Below are 12,976 nucleotides of genomic sequence, written 5' to 3'. Positions count from 1 at the left end.
CATCTAAAGAAATGGAAACTGCAATAGCAGTCATTTGAAAGGAAACAGGGAAAGCAGGGCTGGAATTATTGGGAATGTGCTTGGACATGAAAACACAGAAGGACAATGAAGAGGATCGCAATACATATATGGTGCTTGCTTCCAGAATTTGAGTTGTGCAAAAGATGTCTACTTGATGTAGTCATTGTTGAAAGGGAGTGAGAACTATGCTTCCTGGAAATGTTTGTTTATTCTTATGGAGTCTTGCTCTTGGGGAACCCTCATCTCACTGGAAAAGAGGGGTTTGCTACCCTAGAGTTGTTTTCTGATTGTGGCTTGGGAGGAGTAGCTACATCCTGATATTAGAATCTCCAGTGGGGCCATGTGGAATCTGGATTTTTTTGAGAAAGGAAATAGCAGTTGGGTATTAAAAGGCTTTTCTTGGGCTCCAAATAGTGACTGCAGCCATGAAATTAAAAGATGTTTGCTCCTTGGAAGAAAAGCTATGACAAACCTAGACAGTGTATTAAAAAGCAGAGACATTATTTTGTCGACAAATGTCTGTATAGTCAAAACTATGGTTTTTCCAGTAGTCATGTACAGATGAAAGGCTGGACCATAAAGAAGCCTGAGTGCAGAAGAACTGATGCTTTCAAACTGAGGTGCTAGAGAAGACTCTTGAGAGTCTCTTGGACACAGCAAGGAGATCAAACCAGTCAATCCTAAAAGAAATCAACCCTGAATATTCATCAGAAGGACTGATCCTGAAGCTCAGGATTGAAGCTCCTCCAATACTTTGGACACTTGATGCGAAGAGCTAAGACATTGGAAAAGACCCCGATGCTTGGAAAGATTGAAGGCAGGTGGAGAAGGGGACGACAGAGGATGAGATGGTTGGAAGGTATCACTGACTCAATGGACATGAGTTTGAACAAACTCTGGGAGACAGAGAAGGACAAGAAAGCCTGGTGTGCTGCTCCAAGGCATCACAAAGGATTGCACATGACTGAGTAACTGAGCAACAACAAAGATGGGTAAAAGCAAAGCTTTTTCTATAAATGCTTTCATTGAGTCCATTCATTAAATTGAATCTGTAATTTACTAGCTGTAATATCCATATGCCTTGTTTCTTCATTTTTATATGCCTTGGACTTGACAAAATGACTGGAACAAAGTAAGAATCAGTAGATATTTGTTAAATGTTAAGTGAATTAATTTGTATTAGGTAAGTGGATATGCCTCAAAAATCAGCATGCACATTAATCATAAACACAATACGAAGAAATCATTAAAAGTATGATTTCAAAAAATACATTTAAAAAGTAGACAGTTGATTGGCTGATGATAGCTATTGACTTGAAAAATAAAAATCAAATCTATGAATTATGAAGGTAAAATTTAATTGTTTGAATTTGGGGTGCAGGTTAAAACATAAGCTCTGGAGTCATGTGACTGATTTGACCTTCAATTTAAACATTTTCTTTTATTTTTGACCTTGGACAAATAAATTAATCTTTTGAAGCTCAGTTTCTTTGATATAGTGGGATAAATACTGCTTATGTCTTAGGTATATCATGAGAATCATTTTTTTAAAAATTGAATGTATTTACTGTGCCAATATGAATACACTGAATGCAGAATAAATTTTATCCTTAACAGTAAAAGTAGCAATCCTTAGAGGTCATCCTTTTCATTGATACTTCTGTGTGCTGGTTGTGCTACTTTCTTCTCCAGATAATGCAAGAAGTCATACCTAATGCTTTCCTCCAGGAATCTCACAGCAATAATTGGAGGTATTTGTATCTGTTATTTTAAACTTTGATAAAGCCTATATTTTTTCAACCCAAATTTAAGTTACTTTAATAAAAAATACTTTAAGAAAGGCGTGATTGGGATAGTTGCTTCTACAAATGTTTATCCACCAAGTGTAGGTTACATATATCAAATATAATACTATTAGGAAGGTTCTTGTAAATGCAATTATCAATTTATTTCATGAACACATATTTCCAAACCAGATTAGTGAGACAATAAATGGGCAAAGACAGCTACTTATTCTATAGGCAAGCCTCAATGTTTTAACTGACTTTATATTTTAATCTTTCCAGTATTGAGTTTAGAAAGCAGAAGTACTTAAAACGAGGTATACGTGTGTTGAATTTAAGTCTATTTTAATTCTATATTTTAATATATATTATATTTATTTTAAAAGCTGACAGCTTAATTTTGTATCCATAATCAAATAACTTAATATACTTATAGAATATTAGTCACCACTAGTTATTTTTAAGTTATCCCATTACTTTGTTTTCATAGATTTTTAAAGTCATTAGATAAAAATGAGTTTTAAATGCCAATAATTTAATCATTGATAATTTATTAATAATTTTACTCTTTTACTGGTATAGCCAGGCTATATTTAATTCAAAAAGCATGTATCCATTGAATTAAAATTTAAATAACTGAATAAAAACATGAATGAAAGCATGTGCAAATATCTGAAAATTGTAGTTCATTTTTCTGCTCTAGCCAAAGCTGTTAGTGTTATACCAAATGAACACAGAAAAATTACCCTATCTTCATAAGATGAGTCTGTTGGATTAAAAATAATGCTGAATGGGAAAAGATAATCTATTGCTGCTGAACTGAAAATAAATGACAAATTCTGAGAAATTTAAATAAATAGTTTCAAAATTTCCCTTTACGTACATGAACTGGATTCTGATTCTTCGCAGCATGTAACAATTCGACTTCAAGAATTTAATCCAAAAGTTTAACTCTCTGGGGCCTCTGGAGTCCTATTTCTGATCATTTTATGCCCATAGTGAGAGAGACAAAAAGAAACATTGCTAAGAACTGAATTTCCCCATCTCCTTTTTATGAAGTCTCCAATAGCCCTGCCTCATTTAGTCAACATATGCCTGGTTTTAAATGGAACTGAACTGATCTCTAAGGCACATGCCACACGATCTGGGGAGGGCGCTGAACCCCTAAATGTAATCAGCTGCCACTTCCACAGTTGCCAGATAAGCACTATTGAGTTCCAAATTAAGACTCTGAGATTCAGAAAAGAGAAATGAGGGGACATTCAGAGGAGAGTGATCTTAATAAATCCTATTTCTTATACTCTAGTTTAATGTAAATAAAATGTGAAAACTAAGATAAAGAAAGGAGAAACAAAAAATATGTTGTACAATAGTTTTACATGTCACTTAAGTACTTTGGAAGGTATACCTAAAATATCTTAGAAGATAAATGAAGCACATTCATGCTGCATATTTATGATATTCCTTTGCTCCTGTTTTCCTGAAATGACCAGCAAAGCAGGACACCAATATAAAGATGTGTGTGCCTAATCTCTCCTTCCATTACCAGTGTGATTATCTGCCACTGCCAATTCACTGTGTCTGTAATTGCTTTTCAGCCTTTTGGTGTAAAAAAACCCCTCTGGGAGAAGATTATGTTGATAATGACTCAATCACTCCATTTTCTGGTCCCTAGCAGCATAAGTCTTCCCTGGCCAAGAGGAATGCTGAGACCACATTCTCAACATATTCAACACAGAGTGATGGTCATGGAAGACTCCATTTTAGTTTCAATCCAGGAAATTTTCTCTAAATGATTTATTGCCTAAATAACATTATCATAGTAACTGAAATCTTTTGAAAGGGCAAACAAATAAAAACAATACCTAGGCCATAAATCTCCTATCTATTTTGTGTTGTAAGCCATAGATTATGTTCTTTTGGCTTTTATCTTGACTAGAAATTGCGTGTAATATTTTTCAAAGTCGTAATGTATTTACTTTATTAGAAGACTTGAATAAAGCCAGCAACTGTAATATTTTTGATGAAAGAGGTGTTGCTGCCTTCCTTTCCCCAACCTATTCTCTTATAATTCTTTCCTCCCTTTTTCCTTTACAATTTAAAATATGGCTTAAAGACCTACTATTTCTCTAAAATTTTGTTTCAAGATGTTTTCATTTTTGCTGATGGTAGATGGTCAATAATTACTTTTTTGGATACATTCACTCCCTTATTGGTTACAGCTATTAGGTTTTCTTAATCTCATTAGTTCAATTGGTTTTACAATTCATCTTCATTACTTTAAAAATATAGTAATTTTCAGTCAGATACAGAAAGACCAGCATCATATGACATTACTTATATGTGGACTCTAAAATAATGATACATATTTTATCCTTTCTGGTGCAATGGTAAGATGGTAAATGGGATTGGTTCCTTAATGTCTCTTTCTGATCTTTTGTTGTTAATTTATAAGAATGCAAAAGATTTCTATGTATTAATTGTGTATCTTGGAACTTTATCAAATTCATTGATGAGCTCTATTATTTTCTGGTAGTATCTTTATTATTTTCTATGTAACTGACCCAATACTATAAAGCAACTATACTCTAACAAAAAGTTTAAAAAAATTAAAAAGAATACAAATGAACTTATTTACAGAAAGAAATAGAAAAAAACAGAAAGAGACTCACAGACATAGAAATTAAACTTACTGCTATCAAAGGGGAAAGTGAGGTAGAGAGAGGGATAAATTAGGAGGTTAGGATTAACACAAACACTACTATATATGAAATAAAAAATCAACAAGGACCTATAGAATAGGAGACTGTGCTCAATATTTTGTAATAACCTATAAGAGAAAAGAATCTGAAAAGGAATATATATATAATATATATAACATATAAATGAATCACTGTACTGATATATGTGAAAATAACACAATATTGTAAATCAACTATACTTCAATAAAAAAAGAAAATAGAAAGAACTGAAATTAATTTTAATTTGGTGAATAGACATGAGACAATATTAAACAGCTAATAACTCAATTTGCAGTTAATATAATATGCCACAAGTTTTTAATTTGTGTTTTATACTCACTGGAAATAAACATTGAAAAATGAATTTTATTGTAATAACAAATAAATATAATTAGAATAAATTTAAAAACATATAAAGTGAAGGTGAAGTTGCTCAGTCATGTCCGACTCTTTGCAACCCCACAGACTGTAGCCTACCAGGCTCCTCCCTCCATGGGATTCTCCAGGCAAGAGTACTGGAGTGGGGTGCCATTTACAATACTCCTCAAAAGTTCCTTCCGTGACATCTCTGGAAAAAAGTTGGGAAGCCCACCTCTCCAAGAGAGTAACTATTAGGTATTTTCTTGTTCTATTTTAAAATAGAGAACCAAGCACATAATTGTATTTCATTAAAATACAATGATACTGATGTCACACATTTTCTTTATTGCAGAAGTTTCTCCTTGAAAATTTAGAAATATCATGCCACTGTTTTAAAATATACATCATGAAATGACTAAAATATAAAGCTGAACTGGTTTTTAACATCTTTAAAAACTGATTCTGCTTATTCTCCTTTAAAATTTAATGAAAACTTTCCTTTAAAATTTAAAATATGAAATGTTCTAACACTGATTTCTACTTATAAATTTTTATAATAAGCAATCATATTTCATGATTTTTCAGACACTTTAATCAGATGTAGACATTATATTGTTTTTTTCCTATTATAACTTTCAGTGTTAGTTTTAATTGGCTCTTCCTTTGGGAATGACTATTACTTTCAATTTGTGTGTTGGTGTTTTTCCTGTATGCACATCAGAGACTTCCATATATTTCCATCTCTTTACCTATCATTTTTGACTCTTGATCATGCTTTTTGTGCAGCGTTTTTGTGAGAATGTGGTATTTTGGTGTCAGAGTTTTTGAATAGGTATACGATTGACCAAAAATCTGTGCAGTTCACTTCACACCATTACCAAAAACCTCTGATGGAGTCAGAAATAATAATTTGGTGGTGGTAGAGTTTCAACAAGAAATTCCTCTTCTCAAAGAAGAGAATAGGTCATAGAGATAGAAAAGTGACTTAATCCAAAACAGGTGGTCTCAAAATTGCCTTGATTACTACTTTCCAAAGCAGTGATTTAATTAGTTAGCTTCTGATTTTGTATACATTTTATCTATCTACATCACTCTCTCTATATATCTTACACATTATATTTACACAAACATATGACATCTATTTAGAGAAGGCAATGGCACCCCACTCCAGTACTCTTGCCTGGACAATCCCGTGGACGGAGGAGCCTGGTAGGCTGCAGTCCATGGGGTCGCTAAGAGTTGGACACAACTGAGCGACTTCCCTTTCACTTTTCACTTTCATGCCTTGGAGAAGGAAATGGCAACCCACTCCAGTGTTCTTGCCTGGAGAATCCCAGGGACGGGGGAGCCTGGTGGGCTGCCGTCTATGGGGTCGCACAGAGTCGGACATGACTGAAGTGACTTAGCAGCAGCAGCAGCATGACATCTATTTATATTTTCATATCAATATATTTTCTTTTTTGCTATTTTGAAAGATAATTATAAATATAATTTAAAATAAATAATTTTCTTTATAAATTAAAATAATTGTAAATCGTATTACTTTCTATATGCTTCTCATTTTTCATGTACTCTTTTTTAAGATAAATTCTAATTTTCAGTTGCTCTGAAGTCTTTATTCCTTTTCTTTGGTGCTGTATATTCTTTCATAGGCCTTAATGTTTTTGTTTGTTTACTTCCCTAATTGATGTTTTGTTTATTTACTTCACTAGTGGATTGTTTGGTTGATTCATGTCAATGTTGCTTATAAATCCTAAGTAGGTGTATCTAATACCAATCACAAATTCCAGAAGAATAGCATCATTTTCTAAGCTACCACTTACTCCCATCTGAGTAGCTTGGACAGTAATAATTGTTATGACTTATATTCAGGGCCAGAGGGTAGATAAGCTACAGGTCATTTTTTACATTTGCAGTAATGTTCAAAGCACACAACTTTCTGGGATGAGGTCTAGGTTGTGAGTGGAGGAACAGATATTTGTACAGATGACTCTAGTATTAGAGAATAGGCCAGACGATGATCAATAGCACAATCCTACCTCTTTTCTAAACATCCTAATTAAAGACATACTGACCACAATTTCCTATGGAAGGGAAATGTACATGTAGAAAGCCATGTGTATTCTGTCTTCCTGACATATTTCCACCCAGAGAACCACTAAGTGGTGGGGCAGAGGTATTTTAAAAATTCATAGTTCAGGGGAGCAGCAAGCCATACAAATTCTTTTTAAACCACTGAATGCAGAGTTAAATTTCACATATATGAATGAAAATATCTGTATCTGTATCTACAACTATATCTACATCTCTCCATGATGAGCAGGCAGGTCACAATTTTGTTTTTCCTGCTGATTATGTTACGGATATAATAAAAAATATAGGGTAAGAAGATTGTGAAAAGTGTGAAGTGAAAGTGTTTGCGGCTCAGTCCTGTCTGACTCTAGGAGATCCCAGGGACTGTAGCCTGCCAGGCTCCTCTGTCCATGGGATTCTCCAGGCAAGAATACTGGAGTGGGTTGCCATTCCCTTTTCCAGGGGATCTTCCCCACCCAGAGATCGAACCTGTGTCTCCTGCGTTGAAGGCAGACTTTACCATCTGAGCCACCAAAAAGGTTGTGCATTCCAGCAAATATCAGCATCAAATTCCTTCTGCCTTCATGGCTGTGCCTTTTCACACTGTCTGTCTCCAAGAAGTTGATGTTAATATTTTAATTGGATGTTGTTGGCATTCAAACAGCTCATTTACTTGTTTTCCTGCTGTTCTCTGAAAACATTCTTGGCAAAAGGAATGTGATGGACAATCCTCCTTCCTCACAGTGCCAAGAAGCCCCCCTTTACAGTTTAAAATGGCCCTCTTCAGATACAAGATGCACAACTCTTTACACAGCAGAGAAGTGCGAATAGGTCTGTTGAAAAACCCCTGTGGATTCCTGCTTTAAGCAAAGTCAGCTAGTGGTTAATCAGGTGTAAAGGAAGGAAGAAATTCTCCTTTAAGATGAGGAAAAATGAACGAATGTACTAGAATGCAAACATTGAAATTAAGTTCTGGCTGTTTCTATTGTTTGGCTCCAAAACTTATAAGGCAGCATGTAATCCCACACCTACTTACCTGGAATCCCCAAGCCATAGCCAGTAGTGAAATTTGCTTTAAATCCCCGTTTTGCCAACATATTATCAGTGATAAAAAGCACAGTCATTTGGTTGGTGGTTGAGAACACGTCGTTTACTGGACCAGGGCCTGTGTACACAGCTGCTCCCAAAGAAAATGGGATAATCAGTGAGATAATCATTTGACTCTAGAAGGAAATGTACCCTTTTCCTGAATTCCGTCTCCCAGACATATGCAACACACAGCGCGGCTTGCTCAAGAAGCACCCACACATAGAACGTGTACATTCTCTTATATTCTAGACACTGCTTCTAAGAAAGCCAACTTCTTTGTTGATCTTTTCCAGTATTACTTAAGGTTTCTGCAGCTCTAGAATTGTAATGATGAAATTACTCATAATATTGTCTAACTTAGCACAAGTACTATTCAAAGCTCATGCTACCCCAGAAAATTATTTACCTGCTTTTAAAGACCTTTATAAAATAATGGAGATTATAATTTTTTACAATTTTTGTCTCAATAAATTTAGTCTGAATTTTTATCTTAATAAATCAATTGCCTTTTTAATACATTTTTGTTTAAATTCATTTGATATTTTTTTATAAATTGAATCACTAACCTTATCTGAAAGATATATTAGAGACGGATAACGTAGACCTAAATGGTGGTATTCAATTTTTCCCCCTCTAATCCCTAGGGCTACTGGCCTTCATAAACAATACAATCTTCTTGGTAACCTTTCCCTTCTCCAGGGGATCGTCCCAACCCAGGGATCAAACCCAGGTCTCCTGCATTGCAGGCAGATTATTTACCAGCTGAGCCACAAAGGTAGCCCTGTTAAAAAGTACTGGCTTCAGTTACTTTAAAAATACATTCATTGTGTTAAATGTTTTATATATTGGAATACTTGAAAGTGATTCTGTATCATAAGAGCTTCTTGCTGATAAATTTGAAAACAATGATTATGAGATCCTTTTGGAATTCTCATTTACTTTTCAATGATTGATGGAAATACTAAGAGGTGAAATGATAAAAACTGATCATGAGAACAGAAATTTTTATTATAAAGACAATGTAAAGTGAAAATGGAAAAACTACTCAAAATGCATTTATAACTGTATTGAAAATCAAACTTGAAGTTCCTCAGTTCTTGCTGGTACAAGGCACCGTAGTCCACCGAGACTTTAATTGTTACCGGTTTTGTGTGTGGCTCTCGTCTCCCAGGAGGCTTTTGAGAGTCAGACACGACTGAGCACATGCACAAAGCACAGTTAGATAAAACACTTCTGAAAAGTGTGCTGTTTTTTCGTTCCAGTTGATGTTTCATGTATTTTCATAGTTTAAAGCATGACTTATCAAGGGACACTTCTTTCTTAAAAGCTGGTAGTTGTTTAATAAGATATTAGCCATTCTATTTCATAGAACTTTATTATATTAAAAGGCATTTATGATGTAGGTATAATAACTTCTGGAATAGTACACTTTTCCTCCATGTCTATTAAAAATTAGTGATCAATAAATGATTGGGAAGAATCAATTTGATCAATTTTTGATTCATTCTCAGATATTTATATAGAAGCAGCTAGTACTAGAGACACAAAGTAATAGTGAAACACAAAGTAAATATCATTTAAAAATTTTGCATAATAAACATAATTGATCCTTCAGTTTGAAATGAAATAAAATGTATTATAATAGTTATCTTTGGACATACAATGTATACATAATGCATAGAATAGAAAACTGCATAATGGATGTTCTTGGCTTTTAGTCTCTAAAGTATAATGCTTAGTGTTCTTGCCTGGAGAATCCCAGGGACGGGCGAGCCTGGTGGGCTGCCGTCTATGGGGTCACAGAGTCGGACAAGACTGAAGTGACTTAGCAGCAGCAGCAGCAGCAGCAGTATCTCTAGGACCTGCTAACTCAAAACTGTGAATCTTGATTTTCCAAGAATTCTAAAGAATATTTTTCCGTCATCATTGTGAACGCTCCCCATATTGGAAATGCCACAATTTGATGTGTTATTCTACTGTTGTGTTTTCACTTAGCTCTTTGTAAAAAAGTAACTACATGTATTGAGAAATTCTCTCTCCATGGGCTTCCCTGGTAGCTCAACTGGTAAAGAAGCCACCTGCAATACGGGAGACCTGGGTTCGATCTCTGGGTTGGGAAGACCCCCTGGAGAAGGGAGCAGCTGCCCACTCCAGCATTCTTGCCTGGAGAATCCCATGAACAGAGGAGCCTAGCAGGCTGCAGTCCATGGGGTGGCAAAGAGTCGGACACGACTGAACGACTTTCACTTTCATTTTCTCTTTCCATCAGTCTGTCTTGAGCCATACAACTTTCACAATAAACTGGAGACTTACCTAAGAACAAGGAATCATCTCCTTCACCATCTCTGATTTCAACTACATCTGCAATATTTTCCAGGTCAAATTCTTGAAAGTGGAGCTGAATATTTTTTCCCTTTTGTGCATTTAAATTCCAAATACCTTAAAAGTAATAAATAATAAAGTTAGTTTAAACATACTTCTTTTGATTTCTCTTAACTTCAATCTTCTGAGACTTTCAAATCACTTTCAAAAATCTTTCCTTCATTTTATAAAACCTAATATTCTAAACTATTTGTCTGTGTGAAGAAATATTTCATCTATTCTAGAATACTTATAGTAAAATTTCAACTAAATTTGAGATCATTTATTCTAATTGAATTTATTTTATTCATATAAATGAAATACTTTCATCAAAGCGTGCAAATAGCCTTTTACTCCTACAACCTAAAATATATGAACGTCAAAAGATATGAATATTCTACTTCTATTTATTTTATTTCCAAGATTAAATGTAGAGGAAATGAGGTAATTAAAATGTAATTTGTAGGGCAACTAAGCTTTAGTATTTCTTTAAGTAATTGTTGCCATTATTTATATATGTCATATGATGGCAGTTCCTTTTGAAACAAAACAAAAAAATATTTATAGCCTTTTAGTATCAGGGAATGGCAACCCACTCCAGTGTTCTTGACTGGAGAATCCCAGGGACGGGGGAGCCTGGTGGGTTGCCGTCTATGGGGTCGCACAGAGTCGGACATGACTGAAGCGACTTAGCAGCAGCAGCAGCAGCAGCAGTATCAGGAATCCCTGGTGGCACAGCGGTAAAGAAACTGCCTGTCAAAGCAGGAGATGTGGGTTCAATCCCAGAGTTGGGAGAACCCCCTGGAGAATGGAACTGCCACCCACTCCAATATTCTTGCCTGGGAAATCCCATGGACAGAGGAGCCTGGGCAACTATAGTCCATGGGGTCCAAAAAGAATTGGACATGACTTAGTGACTAAGTCAGCAGTGGCCACAGGACTGGAAAAGGTCAGTTTTCATTCCAAACCCAAAGAAAGGCAATGCCAAAGAGTACTCAAACTACCACACAATTGCACTCTTCTCACATGCTAGTAAAGTGATGCTTAAAATTCTCGAAGCCAGGCTTCAGCAATACATGAACCATGAACTTCCAGATGTTCAAGCTGGTTTTAGAAAAGGCAGAGGAACCAGAGATCAAATTGCCAATATCCGCTGGATTATCAAAAAAGCAAGAGTTCCAGAACAACATCTATTTCTGCTTTATTGACTATGCCAAAGCCTTGACTGTGTGGATCACAATAAACTGTGGAAAATTATGAAAGAGATGGGAATACCAGACCACCTGACTTGCTTCTTGAAAACCTGTATGCAGGTCAGGAAGCAACAGTTAGAACTGGATATGGAACAACAGTCTGGCTCCAAATAGGAAAAGGAGTATGTCAAGGCTGTATATTGTCACCCTGCTTATTTAACTTATATGCAGAGTACATCATGAGAAGTGCTGGGCTGAAAGAAGCACAAGCTGGAATCAAGGTTGCTGGGAGAAATATCAATAACCTCAGATATGCAGATGACACCACCCTTATGGCAGAAAGTGAAGAAGAACTAAAGAGCCTCTTGATACAAGTGAAAAAGGAGAGTGAAAAAGTTAGTTTAAAGCTCAATATTCAGAAAACTAAGATCATGGCATCCGGTCCCATCACTTCATGCAAATAGATGGGGAAACAGTGGAAACAGTGGCTGACTTTATTTTTTTTGGGCTCTGAAATCACTGCAGATGGTGATTGCAGCCATGAAATTAAAAGATGCTTACTCATTGGAAGGAAAGTTATGACCAACCTAGATAGCATATTAAAAAACAGAGACATTACTTTGTCAACAAAGGTCCATCTAGTCAAGGCTATGGTTTTTCCAGTAGTCATGTATGGACGTGAGAGTTGGACTATGAAGAAAGCTGAGCGCTGAAGAATTGATGCTTTTGAACTGTGGTGTTGGAGAAGACTCTTGAGAGTCCCTTGGACTGCAAGGAGATCCAACCAATCCATCCTAAAGGAGGGCAGTCCTGGGTGTTCATTGGAAGGACTGATGTTGAAGCTGAAACTCCAATACTTTGGCCTCCTGATGTGGACAGGCGACTCATTTGAAAAGTCCCTGATGCTGGGAAAGATTGAGGGCAGGAGCAGAAGGGGACGACAGAGGATAAGATGGTTGGATGGCATCACCGACTCAATGGACATGTGTTTAGGTGGACTCTGGGAGTTGGTGATGGACAGGGAGGCCTGATGTGCTGCAGTTCATGGGGTCTCAAAGAGTTGGACATGACTAAGCGACTGAACTGAACTGAACTAGTGACTAAACCACCACCACCTTGTTTTTTATTGATTCCTTAAATGATTTATTCTTTAGATTTTGCTCCCGAACATTTCTTCATTCTACGTGAATTTCTCATTCACTCTTAAGGAAGTCATTTCACTGACATAGTAATGGACCTCTAAGTTATCTTCTACATTTTCTTGAGAAGTAGATCCAGTTATCCAATATTTACTGTGTATAAATGTAAGTATCTCCAACTCAACAAGTAATAAAGGGAACACAGCGATCTCTTT

The 12,976-nt window shown here is 35.7% G+C and overlaps 1 protein-coding gene across 2 annotated transcripts in view; it reads right to left on the bottom strand.

Moving 5' to 3' along the window:
- Window positions 1–12,976, bottom strand: part of TMPRSS15 (transmembrane serine protease 15) — a 142,156-nt gene that overhangs the window by 52,008 nt on the left and 77,172 nt on the right. For both annotated transcript variants that reach the window (XM_005901870.2, XM_005901871.2), the window contains 2 exons: window positions 10,382–10,507; window positions 8,016–8,156 (listed from right to left, as the gene is read on the bottom strand). In XM_005901870.2, coding sequence (XP_005901932.2) covers window positions 8,016–8,156; window positions 10,382–10,507 — 267 coding nt within the window. The remainder of the gene's footprint in view (window positions 1–8,015; window positions 8,157–10,381; window positions 10,508–12,976) is intronic.

Source organism: Bos mutus, chromosome 1 (genome assembly GCF_027580195.1).
Source record: "Bos mutus isolate GX-2022 chromosome 1, NWIPB_WYAK_1.1, whole genome shotgun sequence".
Classification (NCBI taxonomy): Eukaryota; Metazoa; Chordata; class Mammalia; order Artiodactyla; family Bovidae; genus Bos; species Bos mutus.
The sequence above is the reverse complement of the archived record's forward strand: the minus strand, read 5'-3'. Positions and strand labels throughout refer to the sequence as shown.